At 40.5% G+C, this 23106-nt stretch overlaps 1 protein-coding gene across 4 annotated transcripts in view; it reads right to left on the bottom strand.

The window, feature by feature from the left end:
* Positions 1-17363: 17363 nt before the first annotated feature.
* The window catches only part of LOC125452948 (synaptotagmin-like protein 2), a 236612-nt gene continuing 230869 nt past the window's right edge, over positions 17364-23106 (bottom strand). For all 4 annotated transcript variants that reach the window (XM_048531952.2, XM_048531951.2, XM_048531953.2 and 1 more), the window contains one exon: positions 17364-21868. In XM_048531952.2, coding sequence (XP_048387909.1) covers positions 21729-21868 — 140 coding nt within the window. In that variant the 3' untranslated portion in view covers positions 17364-21728. The remainder of the gene's footprint in view (positions 21869-23106) is intronic.

Here is a 23106-nt window from a genome sequence, read left to right as displayed (position 1 = left end):
CTGGAGGAATGAACCCAAGTACATCACCAGATGCTTTTACAATCAGCAGATGGTATGCAACAAAGAGAAAGTCAAAGAATGCTACTAGAGTTTGAAAAACGAACATCACAAAGAATGATTTAAGGGCTTACCGTGCACAAGATTGTGAACCTCAACGCCAGCAAGCATAAGAGGGCAGGAAATGGGAAAATGAATTAGAAAAGGGGCTTAATTAGTGCAGAAACAACAGTTTGAGAAAAAGCAAAAGGGGGAATTGTGAGAGATTAGAATTGTTGTTTCTGCAGATAATGATGAATGGTGGGGTCTTGCAAAACAGGACCATTATATAAATAGTCACAAGATTTTGTAGCAGAAGTTTATTATTAACCAGAGATTAGGTTCTGCAAAGGCGGCAGTTAGCACGACCACGTGAATAACTTCTCCTTTCCAGTCTAACCAAATAAGGAAAGAATAAACAAGGGGATGGGGTTTTAGGCCGGCAGAAAAGGGGAACAATAAAAAAGGGTAGCCCGATAGGATGGAGAATGATAGGATAAGAATGGACCAATGGGACCAGGGAGGCGTGATTCCGCAACTTGTAAACTGTATAAGAATGCTTAACATGCTTTTTAGTGTGTGCCTGTATAGCAGACACCCGTTCTTGCAAGATCGTACAGAATAAAATTGTTCTTGTTTCCAGTGCTTTGTCTCAGGCTGAGTTTGTGAGTGGGTTTTGGTTCTCACAGTCAGAACTTTGTGGAGGGAGTTTAAGCTCGCCTCTGAGAAAACGCAGTTTGGAAGTGTGCCGGGCTGCTCCCGCTTGTCGTGCCCAAAGCCTGGATGAAGACTTCAGACTGCATAAATTTTTCAGTTTGATTTGAATCTGCTAGTACAGTAAGGTTCATTTTGGATTTGTTGATTAAGTAGTTGGTTTTCTTTACTTTCTGCTGGTTTTTCATTCCCAGTTTTCTCCTCAGGGTGTGAATGAAGCCTTGTGGTGTCGGTAGAGTCATTTCTGTTTCAGAGTAGTCAGTCTTTACTTCTGTCAATTGTGGTCTGTTGCTAAGTTTCTTGCTGTCAGTTCTGTTGGATCAGAATAGGCCATGTCTGGTTGTTCTTGTTCAGATTGCCTTTGGTTGGTTTCCCCCCTCTCGGATGTCTTTTGTTCTGATGAGGCCCTTGGTTTGGCTTCCTTGTTCTCCATTCAGCCTCTGTGGTTCTTGGTTCTGAAACTGCTTGTGGTGGGTAAGTTGTTCATGCAGAAATTTGTAGTTGAAAAAGGCCTCACACTCCAGGGTAACAGCAGTACTCAGAGATAGTTAAAACTGCCAATGCTGGAGTCAGAAATAACACAATGTGGAGCTGAAGGAACTCAGCAGGTCAGACAGCATCAGAGGAACAGGAAAGCTGATGTTTTGGGTTGGGACCCTTCTGGCAGTTATACTGACTGTGGCCGCCATTATCTCCACTCAAATCTGTAGTTTTCATTGAACTCTTGATGTTCTTGTGAAGTTAATTGGTTAGAGTATGTATAAATGGGTTTTGATCCATTATCTGAGCAGGCCCCATACTGTCTGCGCTCTGTAGCTTAAGGTATAAAAACTGTCAGGGGCCACAGTCGGTTGGTTTCGGTCAATTGCTCTTTTAGACAGGAGCTGTAAATTGGGCTTTTAGGCTGAACAAGTGTCACAGATAGCAATCTGCATTTCCAGGCTTGCTAGCTGTGTATTTCCTGTAGACACATTCCAGCTTTCATTTTTGTTTTTAAAAATTTTGAAAGCCCAGGATTCTGCTCAAAATCGAGGGTTTTGTCCATAGGTTGTAATTTTGGGGATTTTTGCTCAATCTTCAGTCAGGAGTGAGTCAAGATGGATCACCCAATTAGCACATCTGACAGATTGTTGCAAAGTCTTTAGCTTTATCTTTTTCTAGCCTTCCTCATTATTGAGGATGGAGATAATTGAGCAACCTCCACACCCAGCTGGTTGCTTTTACTCCTCTTTATTCATGACTGGACATAGCAGAACTTAGTTCTGATTAATTGACTGTGGGATTGTTTAGGCATGTCTGTCACATGTTTCTTTATTGGTTGACATGCAGGTAGTCCTGTGCAGTTCATTAAACAGATTGCCCCCTCAGTTTTAGGTATGCCTGGTGCGGCTCTTGGTATGCACTCTTGTGGTCTTCATTGAACAAAGATTGATTTCCCAGCTTATTGGTAATGGTAAAGCATGGAATATGCCAGGCCATGAAGTTACAGAGTGTTGAAAATAATTCTGCTGCTAATGATGACCTACTGTGCCACATGAATGTTCGGTTTTCAGTTGCTAGATCTGTTCAATATCTGCTATGTTTATTATGGTGGTTCTGCCACATGGCATAATGGATGATATCCTCAATATCAAGATGGGTTTTATCTCCACAATGTGTGATGGTCACTCCTACTAAAATTGATGATGATGATGATGATATTTAGATTTTTAATTCTTTGTCCCCTCCATCACCTGCTGCACAGGTGGTCTAGCAGCTATGTCCTTTAGGACCCAACTAGATCAGTCAGTAGTAATGGTGGCATTCTTGGTGAGGCACATGAAGATCCTGTCACTCAAACTACATTATGTGCCCTTGCCAATCTCAATGCTTCCTCCAAATTGGTTTCAATGGAAGGAATACCACCCTGGAAATATATTGTTTTCCTCCTTCTTCACTGGGTCAAAATACTGCAAATCCCCACCTAACAGCACAGCATGTGTATCAACATGAGATTGACACTAACAGGTCAATAAGGTTGATCAACACCATCCGCTTAAGGGCACTTAAAGATAGGCAAGCAATGCTGTCCTTGCCAGTAATGACTATATCCCATCAAAGCAATGAAGGACTTGTATCTATATATTGCATATTTCAAAATAAACTCGAAATACCATTAGAGTATAATTACAGTTATGTGATGTGGGAAATGGGACAGTTAATTTGTACACAGCAAACTCTCAGACAGCAGTGTGTTAGAAAGGATAGTATCAATTTGGGTGTCATTATTGCAAGACTCACATCCAGTCAGATCTCATAGACAGTAGCTAATGGTAGGAAGAGATGTGGTATAGAAAACAGTCACTAGGACAAGTCTTGTGTATTCCAATAAAATCTGCTACACAATTATTTCTGACAAAATCAATAATATCGTAACATATAAATAAAATGCAATTCATCTCATGATGTCAGAAATCAAGGTGGAAATAATCATCAATTCATTGGCAAATTAGATCATTATTATGCAAACTAATATGACTCTCTGGTCTTCTTTTGCTTTTTGTAACACCTACTGCCCTTCATTAAAAGGCTTTCCTTAAAATTGTCAGGATTAAAAATTTGGAGATTGAGTTTTGTAGATTTTATTGATCCTGACATGCACATTTCTTGTTTACTTTGGATCTTGCAGCTTTTGAACATCTGTACACCAGTCTGGATTGTTTGTTATCATACTGAATTCTCATTCCCAGTCTTTTGCACACAGCAGCAGATTGTGACTTTTGGCCCAATTGCCACACCGTACTGGAGAGAAGCTGATCTTTAATAGTGTACTCTGAAACTTGCTTCAAAATTCAGGCCCAATCCAGACATTGGGACAACAAGTGAAAAATACATTGACCTGAATTTTCCTGGAAACTGAAATTGCATTGGAAGTATTTTTCGTATGAGTGTTAGTCAGTTCAGTTGGTTGGACAATAAAGTGTGGAGCTGGATGAACACAGCAGGCCAAGCAGCATCTCAGGAGCACAAAAGCTGATGTTTCGGGCCTAGACCCTTCAAACGTCAACTTTTTGTGCTCCTGAGATGCTGCTTGGCCTGCTGTGTTCATCCAGCTTCACACTTTATTATCTTGCATTCTCCAGCATCTGAGTTGGTCATTATCTCAGTTGTTTGGACAATTGGTTTGCGCTGCAGAGTTATGCTAAAAATGTGGATACAATTCCTGCACTGAGATAATGGGAACTGCAGATGCTGGAGAATCCGAGATAACAAAGTGTGGAGCTGGATAAACACAGCAGCCAAGCAGCATCTTAGGAGCACAAAAGCTGATGTTTTGGGCCCTTCATCAGAAAAGCTTTTCTGATGAAGGGTCTAGGCCCAAAACATCAGCTTTTGTGCTCCTAAGATGCTGCTTGGTCTGCTGTGTTTATTCAGCTCCACACTTTGTTACCACAATTCCTGCACTGGCTGAGGTTACCATGAAAGACTCTCCTTCTCAACCTCTCTCCTTGCCTGAAGCATGGTGACCTTTAGGTTTAACTACTATTGAGAGAGTAGACCTATAGTCTGGCAGGACTATGGTGACTTTACTTCACTGACCTGTCCAATAGTCAAAGGATGAGGGTCCCATGGAACACATTGTATCTTTGATCCGTTTTCATCATGATAGGCTGTGGTGAGCAATTAAATGCCTCAGATAATAAAATGTGAGGCTGGATGAACACAGCAGGCCAAGCAGCATCTCAGGAGCACAAAAGCTGACGTTTCGGGCCTAGACCCTTCATCAGAGAGGGGGATGGGGGGAGGGAACTGGAATAAATAGGGAGAGAGGGGGAGGCGGACCAAAGATGGAGAGTAAAGAAGATAGGTGGAGAGGGTGTAGGTGGGGAGGTAGGGAGGGGATAGGTCAGTCCAGGGAAGACGGACAGGTCAAGGAGGTGGGATGAGGTTAGTAGGTAGCTGGGGGTGCGGCTTGGGGTGGGAGGAAGGGATGGGTGAGAGGAAGAACCGGTTAGGGAGGCAGAGACAGGTTGGACTGGTTTTGGGATGCAGTGGGTGGGGGGGAAGAGCTGGGCTGGTTGTGTGGTGCAGTGGGGGGAGGGGATGAACCGGGCTGGTTCAGGGATGCAGTGGGGGAAGGGGAGATTCTGAAACCGGTGAAGTCCACATTGATACCATATGGCTGCAGGGTTCCCAGGCGGAATATGAGTTGCTGTTCCTGCAACCTTCGGGTGGCATCATTGTGGCAGTGCAGGAGGCCCATGATGGACATGTCATCAAGAGAATGGGAGGGGGAGTGGAAATGGTTTGCGACTGGGAGGTGCAGTTGTTTGTTGCGAACTGAGCGGAGGTGTTCTGCAAAGCGGTCCCCAAGCCTCCGCTTGGTTTCCCCAATGTAGAGAAAGCCGCACCGGGTACAGTGGATGCAGTATACCACATTGGCAGATGTGCAGGTGAACCTCTGCTTAATGTGGAATGTCATCTTGGGACTGCACTGCCACAATGATGCCACCCGAAGGTTGCAGGAACAGCAACTCATATTCCGCCTGGGAACCCTGCAGCCATATGGTATCAATGTGGACTTCACCGGTTTCAGAATCTCCCCTTCCCCCACTGCATCCCTGAACCAGCCCGGTTCATCCCCTCCCCCCACTGCACCACACAACCAGCCCAGCTCTTCCCCCCCACCCACTGCATCCCAAAACCAGTCCAACCTGTCTCTGCCTCCCTAACCGGTTCTTCCTCTCACCCATCCCTTCCTCCCACCCCAAGCCGCACCCCCAGCTACCTACTAACCTCATCCCACCTCCTTGACCTGTCCGTCTTCCCTGGACTGACCTATCCCCTCCCTACCTCCCCACCTACACCCTCTCCACCTATCTTCTTTACTCTCCATCTTTGGTCCGCCTCCCCCTCTCTCCCTATTTATTCCAGTTCCCTCCCCCCATCCCCCTCTCTGATGAAGGGTCTAGGCCCGAAACGTCAGCTTTTGTGCTCCTGAGATGCTGCTTGGCCTGCTGTGTTCATCCAGCCTCACATTTTATTATCTTGGAATCTCCAGCATCTGCAGTTCCCATTATCTCTGAATTAAATGCCTCAGCTCCTTTTCCATAAGTGACAGCTAGAAATGCCATACTCTGATAAAGATCCCCAGTGCGTGGACTCACATCAGCTTCACTCAACACTTCAACACTGCACTTTGCAGTTCAATTACATTTTACATTGCAATACATCTGCCTTGGCCTGTTTATGCATAAGACATGCATCAGAATTGTATGCATCCCTAGGCTTTAGCTTGATTTCCTAATGCTATAATTTGAATTCTCACAGCATCTTGGCCTTGCTTTTTTGCACTTTGCCACCTTATTCAGAACTTACAGGCTCACAGTATTTGTCTTACCTTGTCTTTTTGTATAGACAGAGTGCCAGCCAGCTCATCAAATTTGTCTGCACTGAACAGCCAAGATGCATACATGTAGATGTAGCACCTATGGCAGTAGTTTTTGTGGCAAACATGTTGCATATAGTTCAACCAAATAACCATGACTAACAGCCTAAGGGAAATGGTCTTTAGTCACAGTCAGTGGAAACTATGATCAATTTTGGGTACTGCCAGATTAAATCAAGGCCATCATCCAATCTCAGTCTAAGAGGTTTGCCATGATTGGTTGGATGGTTGGTGCAGTCAGGGTCCAGGTATCCATGTCCTTACAATCTGGGGTTTGGATCATGGACATTCTTGTGGACAGTGGTGCCAAAAATAAAAAACTGAGCCTGCAACTCTCTGTCTTTCTCTCATGCGATCTGGAAAACTTTCCATCTTCAATCGAATCTCTTCTGCACAACAAACGTGAAAATGGCTGCCAGCAGAACCAGAGTGGATGGAGTAAGTGCCTGTGGGGGGAAGGTCAACTTGTAGGCAATTTGAAGCTCTTGAATGGAAATTGCAATAATCAGGAACTCTGATTCAAAATCAAAAACATTTTCCATCTTAATAATTTGCAAATGCATCTCATTCATTGACTAGCAATGTACATTAGGAATCCTAGCCATAGAACTGTTGATAATTGCTCATTACAATTAAATCTTAAACTGTATAAAGCATAAGTACTATCAGGTGACTTTGAGCCTCACCTGTGGTCATAGTCTGCACAAGGGCATGTAGCATTTCCTCTCCCACGGAACTGTGAGTAGAGAATAGTACAGTACAGGAACAGGCCATTTGGCCCACTATGCCGTACATGGTCTGTCAGAACATGGATTGGTGTAAAATATAGCATTTTCTGCGTAGCTTACAGGGTAGAGACAAGATATTAGTAATCCAGCTGCACTTATAAACTCTTAGTGTAGTTGCATGACATGGCTAGTGCTGCATATGTGTAAATGCATCCGACATTCATGTAGAGGCACGGCACACCCCTGCTTGTCATAGACCTCCATGTCCATCTGTATCAAGACAAATGGTAAAGTCTCATTTAAGTCTGCAGGTTTTACCATCACTTCGGTCACAATGCAAAGAGGACTAGTGAAATTGAGAAGTTTCAAAGAAGTCAAAAAACACAAGTCCAACAACAACCTCCAGCAGTTGCCAAACAGGCTGCAGAAGGAGAGCTTGCAGCAGAAAGTCTGCTTCGGCTGTGAAAGTCGTTTGGAGTTGCAAGTGTATCCTCAGCTCAGTGTCATTTCCTCCAGATGAATGAGGATATGCAAATAAGTGTTTGTGGTCTTTCAAATTCTCTAGATCTGGACATCCTCCAGCACATTTGATTAATGGAACACATCTATTCAAGAAAGGCAAGAGAGAAAAAGAAGGAAACTGCAGTACAGTTAGCTTGACATCTGTCATAGGGAAAATGCTAGAATCCATGGGATTTAGATAGGTTGAGTGAGTGGGCCAAAAGTTGGCAGATAGAGTATGATGTGGGTAGATGTGAATTTGGCCATTTTGACAGGAAGTATTGAAGCGCAGTACATTATTTGAATGAAGAAATATGTGTAAGGCAGACGGAGAGTTGAATGTTCTAAAAATTAAATTACAGAAAAAAAGGTACCCTGATGTAGTAAGTGGTTAGAAAGGCAATGGAATGTTGGCACTTGTGTCAATTGTATCAAACATAAAGCGTTGCTGAGACTGTACAGTACCTTTTGTTAGAATTCATCTGGAACCATATAGAGTCTTGGTCCAGTTACTGATGAGAGGATATAATTGCTTTAGGAGCAGTTTGGGTCAATTTTCATTGGAGCTTAGAAGAATAAGAGATGATTTGATTGAAGTATATTAGACTCTGAGGAGGAGCTCTAAGAAACAGTTAAAGGATCCAAGACGTTAACTCTATTTCGCTTTCCACAGATACTGCCAAATCTGCTGAGTTTCTCCAACATTTTCTGTTTATATTCAAGATCTTGAAGGAATTTGTTATTGTGGATGTTGAAAAGATGTTTCCCCTTGTGTGGAGTGTAGATCTAAGGGAGAAGTTGAAAAATAAGAGGCATCCCAATTAAGACTGAGACAAGACATTTTTCTTTTCTCTGAGGGTCATTAGTCTGTGGAATTCTTCCTACCTCTTCATCGTTCAAATGCCAGTTCAGTGAACAATTTTTCCTATGGTTGATATTTTCCTTGAGGCAGATGGATTCCTGAAGTTATGACAAGCATGCCTAGTAAGTCAATTCATGAACTTGAACTTGGTGGAAAACAGTTGTGGAGCCAAAAATCTTTTCACAGGTAAATTTAAATAATTTTGTCAATTCACATGTCATCATTTAATGTTATGTGGTGATTTAAGTGTGTAAAAGGTAAATGACCATTAACTTGGACAGGATTGTTTGCATGTGTTAAATTGCTTTCTTCAGTGGGAAATCACAGAACTATAGAATCCTTACAGTGTGGAAACAAGCCTTTCAGCCCAACAAATCCACATCAACCCACAGAGCATCCCACCCAGACCCATTCCCCTATAAACCCACCTAATCTACACATCTCTGAACACTATGGGCAAGTTAGCATGGCCAATTCGCCTAGCCTGCACATCTTTGGACTGTGGGAGGAAACAGAGCACCCAGAGAAAACCCACACAGACACTGGGAGAATGTGCAAACTCCACACAGACAGTCACCCAAGGCTGGAATCGAACCTGGGTCCCTGGCACCGTGAGGCAGCAGTGCTAACCACTGAGCCACCGTGCAGCCTCTCTACTACATTGAACATTATTGAAAATCAGATTTAAATGTTTAGCTGCTGCTTGTAATTTAAGTTTTTTTTCCTACATTAACAGTAATGTGAAACCCAGAGATCTTCGTTAGCCTTTGAAAAAATCTGTAGAGTTGCCAGACTTTCTGATTGAAACATAATTGAGGGCCTTGAAAAAATAGTGGAGCAGATGGCTGTATGCATATTATACAACATGCATCTAGTCAGCTAACTTCAAATAATCTACTATATTGAGCTCTGTATGCCTGTTCAACTATGTAAAGTAATCTCATTTAGAATGCGTGGCAGAGATCCAAACACCACTAATGGATTGCTGAGCAATTGTTGACATTACTATGAGGAGACTGTGTTTTATTTGGTTGGCAGTTTAATAAGTACAAAATTGAATCAAATGCTTTGAATAGCTGTTTGTTTAATTTGGCAGGTTAATGAACAATTAAGTTCTTTTGAAGGAAATATCAGTGATTATATGTTTGACAGTTTTATGAGCTTCCAAGAATTTTCTTTCCCCAAAGAGGAATTTGAATGGTTTTTCTGTGCTTTTCAAGGACTTCAGTGTGTTACATAGCCCATGAATTCTGCACACAGCAAATACTGGGTAAGGGGACATTGGTGACTTGAGAGTAGGTGGAAGAGGCAGAGAGTTGTGCAGGTTGTGAGAGCTAGAGGATTTAAATACCAGGTAGAAAATTGGATTGATATCACAGTGAAAGAAGGTGTGCCTTCTTAACTAGTTACCCCGCCATTCACCCACATCTAGACTGACCTTAGACCCACAATTGAGTGGTTACAACACGCAACCAAATCTCAATTACAAGACTTGCTTTCTACAGTGCATTTAAAAAAAAACAAAGACGAAAATGTAGCCAATGAAATATATGTTAACCATTTGCCTTCCTAAGTGCGATATTCTTAATACTTTACAATGTTAAATTATTGCACCTCACTGAGGCAGCATGCATGAAATGAAGCCCTGCTATTCCTGCTGTCATCACAAAAATTAAAGATTTTTTTGCTTTAAAGACAATAGAACACCGTGAACAATTTTGAGCCCCTAATCTAAGTTAAGATATATTGACATTGGAGGCAGTCCATTGCAGATTCACTAGGTTGCTTACAGGTATGGAGGGACCATCTTATAAAGAGAGTTTGTGTAGGTTGGGATTGTACTCAGTGGAATTTAGAAACAATTAGGTGACCTTATTGAAACATATAAGATTATTATGGGATTTATCAGGCTAAATGTAGATAGGTTTTTTTTTTCCTTGTGGAAGAGTCTAGGACAGAGGGGATAATTTCCAAATAATAGTGCTTACATTTAAAACCGAGATGAGAGGGAGTTTCTTTTCTCAGGGGATTGTGAATCTGCATAATTCTTTACCACAGGCTACTTCCAAGTCTGGTTTTTCTAAGTATATTCAAGGTTGAGGTAGGCAGATTTTCAATCCGTAAGGATATTAAGGGTTATGGGAAAGAGACAAGAAAATGGAATTATCTAATCAGTCATAATCGCATTAAATGGAGGATCAGACTCAGTGGGCTGAATGGCTCATCGAAAAATAGTGAACAGAACAACATCTGTTCTTCCATCTTTTGGTCTTATTTTGTATAAGTGTGCAGATTTGCAGACATAGACTGATAGAAAGCACAAATCAGGTTTTTGTACTTAATAAGATTCATTATAGATTTCAAGTAATTAGACTGCAGCTACAAGTAAACAGTTACAAACCATTGGAATATAAAATGACTGAATAGAACTTTAACCCACTATTACACACACAGACAAATAGACAGGACTAAGTAGGTTATGGACAAATGGGAAAAACCGTGAAGACAGTTCAGTCTTTGTTCCCAGAAACTGTTATTGAGATGGTCTTTATGACTCTTCTGCTGGCATGCATGTTGCTGCAGTTGTCTTTTTCCAAATCGTTCCACTGGTTAATAAGATATCCAACATGGCTAGTTTATTCAAAAAGTGTATGACTTATCAGTTAAAAGTCAGAGCATGCAACAACTGTTGCAGGAAAGATAAACCTTTTCTTTGCAGGTTTACAGTGAGTTTTGACTTCAGAGAATGAAGTGGCTGCTCCTGAGCTGGGAAGAACTGAACATTTCTCTCCCTCTTGTGCGCACATACGCATCCTCTGTAACTTAGCCAGAAATTCCTCATATGAATCCAAATTGGTCACTGTAGTAGGGGTATACATAAAAAATGCCCAATATCACTATGCCACCATAACTAGGATGAAGCGAAAATAATCCTCAGGTGGTGACTTGTAAGCTGGACCTTTCCAAGGGCACCCAAAGTCTAGCAGTTTACATTCCACATTTGGGCATCCCAGTAAAAATGCATCTTTAGTTCCTGCTCTTGAGATAGGGAAGACTACATATGCAACCTCCCAGGAAGTTTTGGAAAAAGCCTACTGTCAGTCTAATTAAAGTTGAAACTGAACTCTTTACAACAGAATGCATTTCACAGAGCCTAAATTCTTTACTCGTGCTCTATGTCCACTTCTACCATTGTTTTTAGTTCTGCAGTAAAAAGTTTCCTTCCTGTCCCATGAATGTGAAAATAAACTGGCCACAAAGAAGCTACAGATTACATAAAACTGGAAATCGAGAATGGGTGTTCACAGCAAGTGAAGGCAGGGAAAGAATTAGTAGCATAAATACCGCAGAAGTGCTGTTAAAATAACTACAGATGAAAGACACAAAAATTCCAGTGAAATTGATATTTAAAGAGAATTTTTTTTACTTTGGTACTCCACAGACAAAGGTTTTGACCATTTAATTAAACAGATAGACAATGGTACGTGGACAAGTACATAAACAGAAAACCCCTATTAAAAGTGTAAAGTTTGGGGCATTAAGAAGGCTGGCTACATTTAAAGCTGATCAGTCACCAGAATTGAAAAAGATGCATCTGAAGATTCTGAGGGAAAAGTGAAAATTGTTGAGACACAGGAAACAGTCTTTGAATCCTGCTCACAGAGGAGATATCTGTAGATTAAAGAACTGTAGATGTATCTGTGTCCAAAATAAGTGTGGTTTACGATAAACAACCCAACCACAGGCCAGTCAATTTAACCTCCTGTGGTGGGAAAGCATTTAAAAATGATAACTTGGGGCAAAGTTAGCTGTAACTAGCAAAGTGTGGATTGAGAGAAGCCAGAATGAATTTGAATGAATGAATGATTTATTGTCATACACATCTAGGGAAATACAGTCAAAAGTTTTCTGTTGCCACAACCCAACACCATTTTGAGATACAAAAGAGTAAAAAAAAGTGCCCCAATCCTATTGGCCAATGTGGTTACAATACTTCCTAAATTTCTTGCAAAATTTTTCAGTCGCTCTCTGTGTGGCTCCATCCCTAGGTCTGCAAAGCTGCTTTCTCCATCTTTCTAAATGGACGGTCAGCTGGTTTCTGCTTCTTACCATGCTGGTTTCCTCAAAAGGCCTCAGACGATTCTGACAGCAGTTCCAAGAGAGCGGTCTGCAGCTGAACTGTTTTAATATCTTTGAGACGGTTTTCTGGAACTTTCTGTAGTTCTGACCAATCAGGGAGATGCACATAACAGTTTGAAACAAGAGTCAATCATTTAGATGGCATGCTACTGTCAAGTTTCTTTGTGTAGCAGGACCCGGTGCCTTTCTGTCTGGGCTACCCTTTGTTTAGTGGATAAGTTGTTGGGGGTTTCTGTGCAGACTAACTGTTGCCTTTTACATTATGCTCATGTCATTAGCACCCGGCTGCTGTGTTTACACTGTGTCTGGTGTATGGGTTTTGTGATATCAGAGTTTCATTTAGCCAATGTACCCAGCATCCTTTGCTATTCAACCAAGTTGGCTCCCACAAACATTGGGGCAGCCTCGACTATGCTATTGTGTCAAATTCTGTGGTCTTCAGTTTGATAAGATTTGTGAAGTCTTTGGACAACACAAATAAGACTTTTCAGAATGGTTGCAGAGATGTGGACCTTTGGTTCTATGGATAGATCAGAGCAGCTAGTGTTGTTTTCCTGACATAAGAGAATGGTGGGAGGAGTTTTGATAGAAGTGTTAAAAATTAGGAAGGTTCTAGACTGCATGGTTGGAAGTCCATTTATGGAAAGGTTGAGAAAAAGTGAATATTAAAAGGAATTCAAAAACAAAAGACATGAACAAACCTTTTTAATGAAACAAGTGGTCAGGATCTGGAATGCAGGACCTGGTAGTGTGGTGAAGACTCACTTGTGGCTTTTAAAAGGGAATTGGATCATCACCTGTAGAAAGAGAAAACATTACAAGGCTCGAGGGGCATGGGTGTGAACATGGGAAAAGCTGAATTGCTCTTGGAGAGAGCTGGCACAGACACTATGGGCCAAATTTATGGAAAGGTGACTTTAATTGCAGTCTTAGAATAATAGTGGATCATACATAGTCATGTCTGAATTGTACAGTGTTTATATAAACATGCTTAAGTAGTATTCAGTTCTTGGAAGTCTAATTATTTTTAGGGAATAGCCACATGATTTTCCAGTGCCTTTATGAACTGAGTTATAATTAACAAGTTAGGAGATTTGGTCTATTCAGTCTGAAAAGAAAATCAGTGCGCAGTCACCTTTTAAGAATAGTAAATTGAATTGCAAGAATCAAATAGGACTGCTGTATGAAATAATACAAGCTGGACTAAGAATGTTAAAAAGACAAGCCTTCAGGCCGTGTATATTAATGTGGGGAGCATTTGTAATAAAGTAGATAATTAGCTATGCAAATAGATATTAACAGATACAATATAGTTGAGATTGCGGAGGCATGGCTGTAGGATGACCAGGGATGTGAACTAAACACCCAGGGGTTTTCAATTTTCAGATAAAACAGACAAAAATGAAAAGAAATGAGGTAACACTGTTGGTTAAAGAGAACATTAAACCAATAGTGAGGAAGGACTTTAGCTCCAGTGAAATGGAATCAATATGGGTAGAGCTTAGACACACCAAGAGGCAATATATGCATCAACAAGAACGTTTTGAATCTATAAAGCGCTTGTAATTTTAAAACAATATCTGAGCCAAGGAGGGTGATACTGCAGTGATTAGCCAGAAAAATGAACAAAGAGGTGACTTATTGGACATGGAGTATGTCATCAGATCCCTCATCTCAGCACTGAGAGCATGGGATAAGGTTAGAGTTAGTCCTGCAACATGCTTCAGAGTCAAAGTACCCCTCCAACTTAGTGATCTGCTGAAACAAGCACTCACCAATCAGGTTGATTTTCCCAATGGGAAACCTGTTGATGACAAAAGTGTCATGCTGCAGAATTTAACTTTCCAGAAAAAAAGATACTAAAGTATGTGCAGCACAGAGATACCTGTGTATATGTATGTATAAACCATTAAAGATGGAAGGACAAGTAGAGAAGCTCATAAAGCATACAGTATTCTGGGCTTCATTAATAGAGATATAGAGAAGACAAGTACAAGGAGGATATTCTGAACTTATATAGGACATTAGTTAGACCTCAGCTGGAATATAGCATACAGTTCTGAGGGCCATGCTTTAAGAAGGATTTAAATGCATTTGAGAAATACAGAAGACAGTTTATGACAATGGTCCCAGGGATGCGAGTCTACACCTCTGAAGATAAATTAGAAGACTTGGATTGTGTAACTTTGAGAAGAGAAGGCCAGGAGAAAATTCTGAGGGAACTGAACAGACAGGGAGGAACTATTCCTGCTTGTAAGAGGATTAGAAACAAAATAGCAGCTTTAATGTTTTGCAGATGAAGTAAATACAAGGTATGAATTAACTTTTTACACACAGTGAGTGGTTCTGGTTTGGAATACACTGCCATGAGGAGCACCCAGCTCATGGAGAGCTCGTAGCTACAGACCCTCAAGACATTATGGCATCTGCCATAGTTCTGTCACAGAGGGATCTAATGGCTGCAGGGATGGGAGGTCATTCTTTGTTGATGGCTCTGAAGGTAATGGCCACTGTCTATGCAACCGTTTCCTTCCAGGGAATGAGGGTTGATCTGTGTGAGATCTCTCAGTCTCCCACAAATGCATCAGGACAGTGAGAAGTGCCATCTGTGGAAAGTCACACTAGTTCCCTTTGTTTCCCCAATTGCTTGATCAATGCTGCAATCTGGATAGTTGGATTTTGGAACTTAACTAGGCTATCCAAGGTTCAGGGTACCATTGACTGCACACACATGGCACTCAATGGGCCATATCACACTCCTGTGGAATTGGTCAATAGGAAGGGGTCCCCTATGGTTCATGTTCAGATAATCCATGATCACCATTTGTGGAAGTGTGTGCCCTCTACTGCAACTGCCATGCATCCGAAATCTTGGAGCACTCTTGAATACCTTCCCATTTGAGAGTTCAGGTTCTTTACAGTGCTGGTTGCTGGGCTGACAAGGGCTACCCACTGCAACCATGGCTCATGCAATCACTGAACAACCTGCTGACTGATGCTGAGCACAGATACAGTACCACCAATACTACAACTAAGGTTGTGATGGACAATAGGAATGCAGAATGAGTAGTTCCACATCTTAGGGCAGTTTGACTGAACCCTAGAGTATAGTCAGGACAGTGTGCCACATCATCCTGGTATGTTGTGCACTGCACAATTGGAGCAGGCAAAAAGGCCAAGTACTGAATGCTTGGGAAATGTGGGAATGGAAGTAGTCTTCTGAGGAGGAGGATAGGAATGTTGAGGGGGAGAAAGCTGTCTTTGTCCAAAACAGAGTTGAGCTGTGTTGAATGTTAAAAGTCTGACAGAACTTCATTAACATCTGCTTCTAATAGATGGGAAATGGGTTCAGAGACTGTCATGGAATATAAAATAATCATTGATCATAATGCTAGCATTTGGGTTCTGTTCTGGGGACAAATTGCAATCTCTAATAGTTTTATTTGTGTTTGCTGCTGGTAAATAAAAGCTCGTTTTGGAATTGTTTAATTGCTTGCGTGTATATGTTGTTTTCCTATGGGACAATGACAGCATCTGGGTCTACAGTGAGTATCGGAGACGAAATATCAGTGATATAGTGAGGGTGTTTAGATGGGAATGTAGCCATGACAGGTAAGTTTTGGCATGTTGGATAAACAGCAATAATGGTGTTAGAATAAAGGGGTTTTTGTGTACAAGGAACTGTCAGATGTCAGTTTCGCAGCGCGGCTTTGTTGATGTTGTGCCATTACACTTCCAGTGTGGGGGCCAATAATGGATTGCTTATACCTGTCTGGGTTGCCTTAAAAAGATCAGAAGGTACAAGGGATGCTAGTTTTTAGGAAAGCGTGGTGGCACAGTGGTTATTACTACTACCTCACAGTGTCAGGAACACAGGTTCAAATATAGGTGACTCTGTGTCGCGTTTGCACATTCTCCCCGTGTCTGCGTAGGTTTCCGCTGGGTGCTCTGGTTTCCTCCCACAGGCCAAAGACGTGGAAGTTAACTGGATTAGCCATGGTAAATTGTCTGTGGTGTCTGGGTTTGTGCCTCCTGGGTGGATTAGCCTCACAGCACCAGGAGCCTGGGTTCAATTCTACCCTCAGGCGACTGTCTATGGGGAGTTTGCACATTCTCCCTGTGTCTGCATGGGTTTCCTCCCATCATCCAAAGATGTGCAGGGTAGGTTATTGGCCATGCTAAATTGCCCGTAGTATTCAGGGGTGTGTAGATTTAGGGGGATGTGTCTGGGTGGGATACTCTGAAGGTTGATGTGGATTTGTTGGGCTGAAGGGCCTGTTTCTGCACTGTCAGGATTCTAAGATAACGAGCTGAATGACCTCTTTCTTCACTGTAGGGATTCTATTCTATCTTTTCAGGGGATATCTGCTGAGTGATGAGTTGTTCTAGGATTAGCACATAAAATGGAGACAAGAATCAGGTGAGTGGCGTGCAATGCTGCAGGGTTGATAATTAATGAGATGTGTTTGGTAAGATACAGCAAGACATTTTGCTGAGAAAATGCAGTGTGGAACTGGAGGATCACAGCAGGCCAGGCAACATCAGAGGAGCAGGAAAGTTGACATTTCGGGTCAGGGCCCTTCTGTTCTTTTTTCCTGAAGAAGAGTCCTGACACAAAGCATCAACTTTCCTGCTGCTCTGATGCTGCCTGGCTTGCTGTGTTCCTCCAGCTCTACACTGTTATCTCTGACTCTGGCATTGGCAGTTATTACTATCTCTGAGAAGTCTTGCTGAGCATTTTATTTGTTTGGAGAAATTCTTGTTAGATGACAAATGTAAGATTTAAACCAATGTTTTACAGTTGGTAGATTTTTTCCAATTATTTAATTTCCTACATATAAGTTTCCAGATATTAGAGTGAATCAACAGTTCAGTGGTTGTGTGTTTGAAGAGCAGTTATTTAAAATATGACAACTTATTTATTAATTGTTTAATTCAAGTTTGTGATCGTCATTACATTTTAAAACAAAGAGCTCCTTGTGTTTCATAAAAACTTTAAATTGATATTTTTAGCATTTATTGATAGATGAGAATACTATTAAGATATTGAATCCAAAATCTGGTGGAAGTTCACAGATGTCAGCAGGTCATTTTTAAAGTTTTCCACGTATGGCTTCACATTTGCCAGAAAGCTGCAGGTTTAATTAATAGTAAAAGTCTCTATTACATCATTGGTCATTCAGGATCTGTCTGATTTCCTTCAGCACTTTTCAGCCCAGTGAATTTTATCTAGAGTTCTTGTATTTCTGGTAGATTAGCAGTAAACGAGGAAGACAGCCTCCCAATCTGTGGTAGTGATGAGAGTGACAAGACAAAAGAACCCTCCATGATACATAACACTTAAGAATTTTCAGTTACTCTTATTGGATAATTTCATCTGCATAGCATAAAACAAGTTATTTTCATTCAGAAATCCTCTGTGCAAAATATGACAGAGCAGAACTGAATAAAATTAGCATCATAAATACCACCTGCAGCTCATAAGTATTAGGATTATTTGTGTACAAGCAGAGTAATGTCAACTTCAGTAGCAGTGCCAGGAAAACTTCCTATACCTGTGACTATAACTTTTATAATAGTAGTAATTATACAGGGAATATCTGAAAGAAACAGGAGAAGGTAGCTACACCCAGTCTTGCCATTTAATGAGCAGCTACCACTCCTATTAAGTATTAAAATTGAGTGAGACTTTATTGGGAGATCAGGTTTCTAAGTTTAGGAAAATGTTACAATTCTGTCCATTGATGGGCATGATCTCCTATTATCAAAGTATTATTATTATTATTATTATTATTATTATTATTATTATTATCATCATCATCAGTCTTTCAACCCTGTTCCGCCACTCCATGAGATTATTCAAGGTAAATCTATGATACCATTCAATATACTCAACTTTGCCCCACATTCCAAAATATGTTTGGTAACCATATGTCATTCAACCTCATATTTTAAATGAAGAATTTATCTAATTTAAATTGCCATTTTCTGCCACGTACGGAAGTGTTTCCTAATTTCACAGTGAAAGGTTTGGCTGAGATTTTTGACCAGTCCTTCTGGTCCTAAACTCCCTAACCAACAAAAGCAAGTGAGATTCTCCAGCATCTGCAGTTCCCATTATCTCTGAGATAGATAGAATCTCATTCCTCTTTAATATCTTAAAATTTTCAGGCAAATCATCCATTGACTTTCTATTCCAGGTATTGTTCTGGTAAATCCATACTGCACCTCACTTTACACCCTCCCTGCATAAAAACCCCTCCACAGTCAATACCAGTGGAAGATTATTGCATTTGGAATAAAGAAAGCACAAAGCTACCTTTCAAAGTCCGACAACAACCATCACCAATATGCCCCCACACCCCACCCCTAAAGTAGTTACTAGATTACATAAGCGCATTGTGAATACTGATGACATTTTGGCCTTCATAATATTTTGAAGGAGCATGTGGAATACTTAAGTGTATTATTTGGTAGACAAATTTGTCAAGTTTTGTGTTTACCGAGGTGAAAGTTATCTATTTCAGACATGTGGGGCAAGGCTATATGTTGCCGAGAAAAGCTACAATCCAACTAAGTTTATTATCTCTTTGAGAAAAAGAAGCACAGAAGATACTACTGATTTTTTGAAATGTGTGGGCTGTGGACTAACTTCGTCCCTAATTTCAAAATGGTAGTTTCTCCATTAATAAACTTACAGAGAAATATGTAAATTTAATTTTATATCATCTTATCTTACCTCTTTTGAGAGGTTGAAGGTTGTATTAATAGAAGAAGCTGTTTTAGCTAGTCGACATCTAAATAAACCACTTAAAGCCTTTTAATGCCAGTGATGTATGTATGCAAGTGGTGTGGCTACAATAGGCACATAATGGTCTCGTATCCCATGAAATGCTGATTCTTTTATTTTGGACTAACAGTGTCTCGGTCTGGATGAGGTAAATCCATCAAAGATATTCTGCAGGATGTGTGCCATTGAAGACTTGGGTTGGATGGGTGATGCTGCTGACTGGGCATCAAAGAAGCTTCCAGAAATGGAGGATCTGAGGAAGATAGAGCTTTAGAACATAGAACATAGAACATAGAAAAGTACAGCACAGTATAGGCCCTTCGGCCCACGATGTTGTGCCGTGGAATAATCCTAATCCAAAACTAAAATAACCTAACCTACATTCCCCTCAATTCACTGCTGTCCATGTGCATGTCCAGCAGTCGCTTAAATGTCACTAATGACTCCACTTCCACGACTACCACTGGCAAAGTATTCCATGCGCTCACAACTCTCTGGATGAAGAACCTCCCTCTGATGTCTCCTCTATACCTTCCTCCTAACACCTTAAAACTATGACCCCTCATGGCAGACAATCCTGCCCTGGGGAAAAGTCTCTGGCTATCGACTCTATCCATGCCTCTCATTACCTTGTACACCTCGATCAGGTCACCTCTCTTCCTCCTTCTCTCCAGAGAGAAAAGTCTGAGCTCAGACAACCTCTCCTCGTAAGACAAGCCCTCCAGTCCAGGCAGCATCCTGGTAAACCTCCTTTGCACCCTCTCCAAAGCCTCCACATCTTTCCTATAATAGGGCGACCAGAACTGGACACAATATTCCAAGCGTGGTCTCACCAGGGTTTTGCAGAGCTGCAGCATAACCTCGCGGCTCTTAAATTCGATCCCCCTGTTAATGAAAGCCAAAACACCATATGCTTTCTTAACAACCTTATCCACTTGGGTGGCAACTTTGAGGGAGCTATGCACTTGAACCCCAAGATCCCGCTGTTCCTCCACACTGCCGAGAATCCTGCCTTTAATCTTATATTCAGCATTTAAGTTCAACCTTCCAAAATGCATCACCTCGCATTTATCCAGGTTGAACTCCATCTGCCATTTCTCAGCCCAGCTCTGCATACTGTCAATGTCTCGCTAAAGCCTGCAATAGCCCTCGATACTATCAACGGCACCTCCAACCTTGCTATCATCAGCAAGCATACAAACCCACCCCTCAACCTCCTCATCCAAGTCATTTATAAAAACTACAAAGAGCAGAGGCCCAAGAACAGAGCCCTGCGGGACACCACTCAGCACTGACCTCCAGGCAGAATACTTACCATCTACAACCACTCTCTGCCTCCTGTCAGCCAACTAATTCTGAATCCAGACAGCCAAATCACCCTGTATCCCATACCTCCTGACTTTCTGAATGAGCTTTGAAGGACTTTGTGACTGAGTGTGATCACCAGGATATGAATGGACTACTGAGCCAATTCATGAGTGTCTTACTTGTATGTGCTATTGATGTGTAATTTACAGTTTATGATCGATGGCAATTTATCTGCTAATTCATGTTTAATTTATATTCTAGAATAAACATAGATTGTCTAAGATATTATATAATTTTGTTTGATTCCTGCACAGTTTTAAATCATGGAGGCTTGTGGCTTCATTATTTAATCAGTAGCTGTATTTATATTTCTTTCTACTTTAAAAAAAATTACTGAATCACCCTTTCAAAAGTTGAATCCGTCAGGTTTATTCAGCATGGCTGCTCTTGCAGAATAAAACATTTAAAACCATTTTACATGCAATAACTTTGAAATACAATTTATTTTGAAATTTGAGCTTTCAGATTTGCTTTAAATTTTGGTTTGATTTTGATTGAGGAAACTTTAGGTGCACTCATTTTTTACTCAATATGAATTGCTTGCTCAATCAAAAATCTACTATAATAAAAACAAGAGATGGAATCAGGTTTTAAGTTGGAAAATATATTCACAACCAAGTTTTAATTCAATAAAAGGCTTAACAGAGTTTGGATAAAATGCTTGCCAAAATATTTGTTGATTACATTTAGCCTCAAAGTAAATGATATGTGCTTGTTCAATCTGTTTAATATTTTATTTGTATTTCATTAACACTTCAATGAGCACACGCAGTTTCAACATATTCCAAATTTCAGTATTGTAATTCAAAGAAAAAATAACTGCCCACCACTTTTCATCCCTATGACTTTACAGTTCTTTGCTTTTCGATACCTAAATGTGTTTTTTAAACTCTTCAATTTTCATGTCTAGTTTTCTTCCGACTTTGGTCTTCAGAAGCATACTAATTTATGTAAGCACCAAGTATTTTTTATCATTCTTCAAACACTCCTCTTCACTACAATTCTTCTGAACTTCAGCCTGTCTGTGGAACCCATCACCCCTTAAAGTATAGACATTAAATGAAAACAGCACATTTTATTTCATTTTTCTTGACTAGCAAATTATGAAAGTTATATTTAAACACTTAAAGTCAGAGGAAGCATTAACTGAAAAATCACTCATCACTTCCTTTTTGTCATAGAAGACCTAAGAGGCAGTACTGCTTCCACCCACTGATTAGGTTTGGATATCATGTCCATCCAGACAGCAGCTTCTTCTTCATTTGAGTCCATCCAATCCACATGATGACCATAACTACTACCTGTAAAAGAATCAATGAATCACAAATAAGCTTTTTTAAAAATGAATACCAGTTGGAAATTTAACATATAATCCTCACTGTCGCAGTTTAATAAAAATGAAGCACATCTATGGGTTCTTGAGGAGATGAAGTATTACAAATAGTTGGAAGGTGAACTTCCTCACAAGGAGTGGGTGAAGCAGATTGATGTGTGCAAGGAGATGCTTGTTGCAAAAAATAAGTGAGAAAGGGTTAAAGGGCAGGAAGGAGGATGTAATTAGAATGGAGGTGGCACTTTAGGGTATAAAAATTGGCATAAATTAGTTGAGCCTAATTGTCAATTTATGTGACATAGCTACGATGAAATTCTAAATAATATTGTATTGCAATCTTGAACAATGATTGACCAGTATCAATTTTTTTTTAACTGAAATCGTCACAAACATCTCAGAAAAGCACATTTACTGAAACCACTCAATTTGAGCAGGTTCTTGGGATTGAAAAGTGCTTGTCAGTGTGGTGCCAAATTGTACCTCCCATTTATTTTAAAGATCTAATTTTGCAACTCCCCATCAACAATGCTTCTGCAGCAGTTTTTCATTTTACAAATAAAAATGACCTTTTTTAGTTCCTTCAAGAAATTCGTCCTTTTTTTATGCATGCAACCAGAAATGTTATTAGTTTTATTTATAATAGAGCTATTGAGGCAAAAAAAATGCGATCCAATAGTCTTCATACTTTGTAAAGTTAAAATCAGTTATGAAGTGTCAATAGCATTTTTATTATTGAAGTTACAAAAAGCTTATGTGGTCAACCAACAAAATTTTCTGTGTTACAATCATAGTATATTATAAGAAAAATGAGACTGAGATTTAAAGGGTTAGAAGATCATTCTTTCACCACTGGGGTCATAGGTAATATGACAATCAGGATGAAAATCTCCTTATTGCTTTTTGTAAATGTCCCAAATAGAATGATTTTGGACAACTGAACAATCTTCCTGGTGGGTTATTTGCAGAACAAACTGACCATAATTTATCTTTCATTGACAGCTTTACTGCAGAGATAGCTGTGAGAAGTATAAATGGTCTCCTTCATGCAGTAGAACGAATCTGAGGAAGGGTCACTGGACCCAAAATGTTAACTCCGATTTTCATTCACAGTTGCTGCCAGACCTGCTGAGCTTTTCCAGCAACTTCTGTTTTTGTTCCTGAGAGCTGATCCAAGATTGCTGCAAGACAATGCTGTGGCAGACAGGA

Source organism: Stegostoma tigrinum, chromosome 4 (genome assembly GCF_030684315.1).
Source record: "Stegostoma tigrinum isolate sSteTig4 chromosome 4, sSteTig4.hap1, whole genome shotgun sequence".
Classification (NCBI taxonomy): Eukaryota; Metazoa; Chordata; class Chondrichthyes; order Orectolobiformes; family Stegostomatidae; genus Stegostoma; species Stegostoma tigrinum.
Note: the sequence above shows the minus strand (reverse complement) of the source record. Positions and strands in the feature narration are given on the sequence as shown.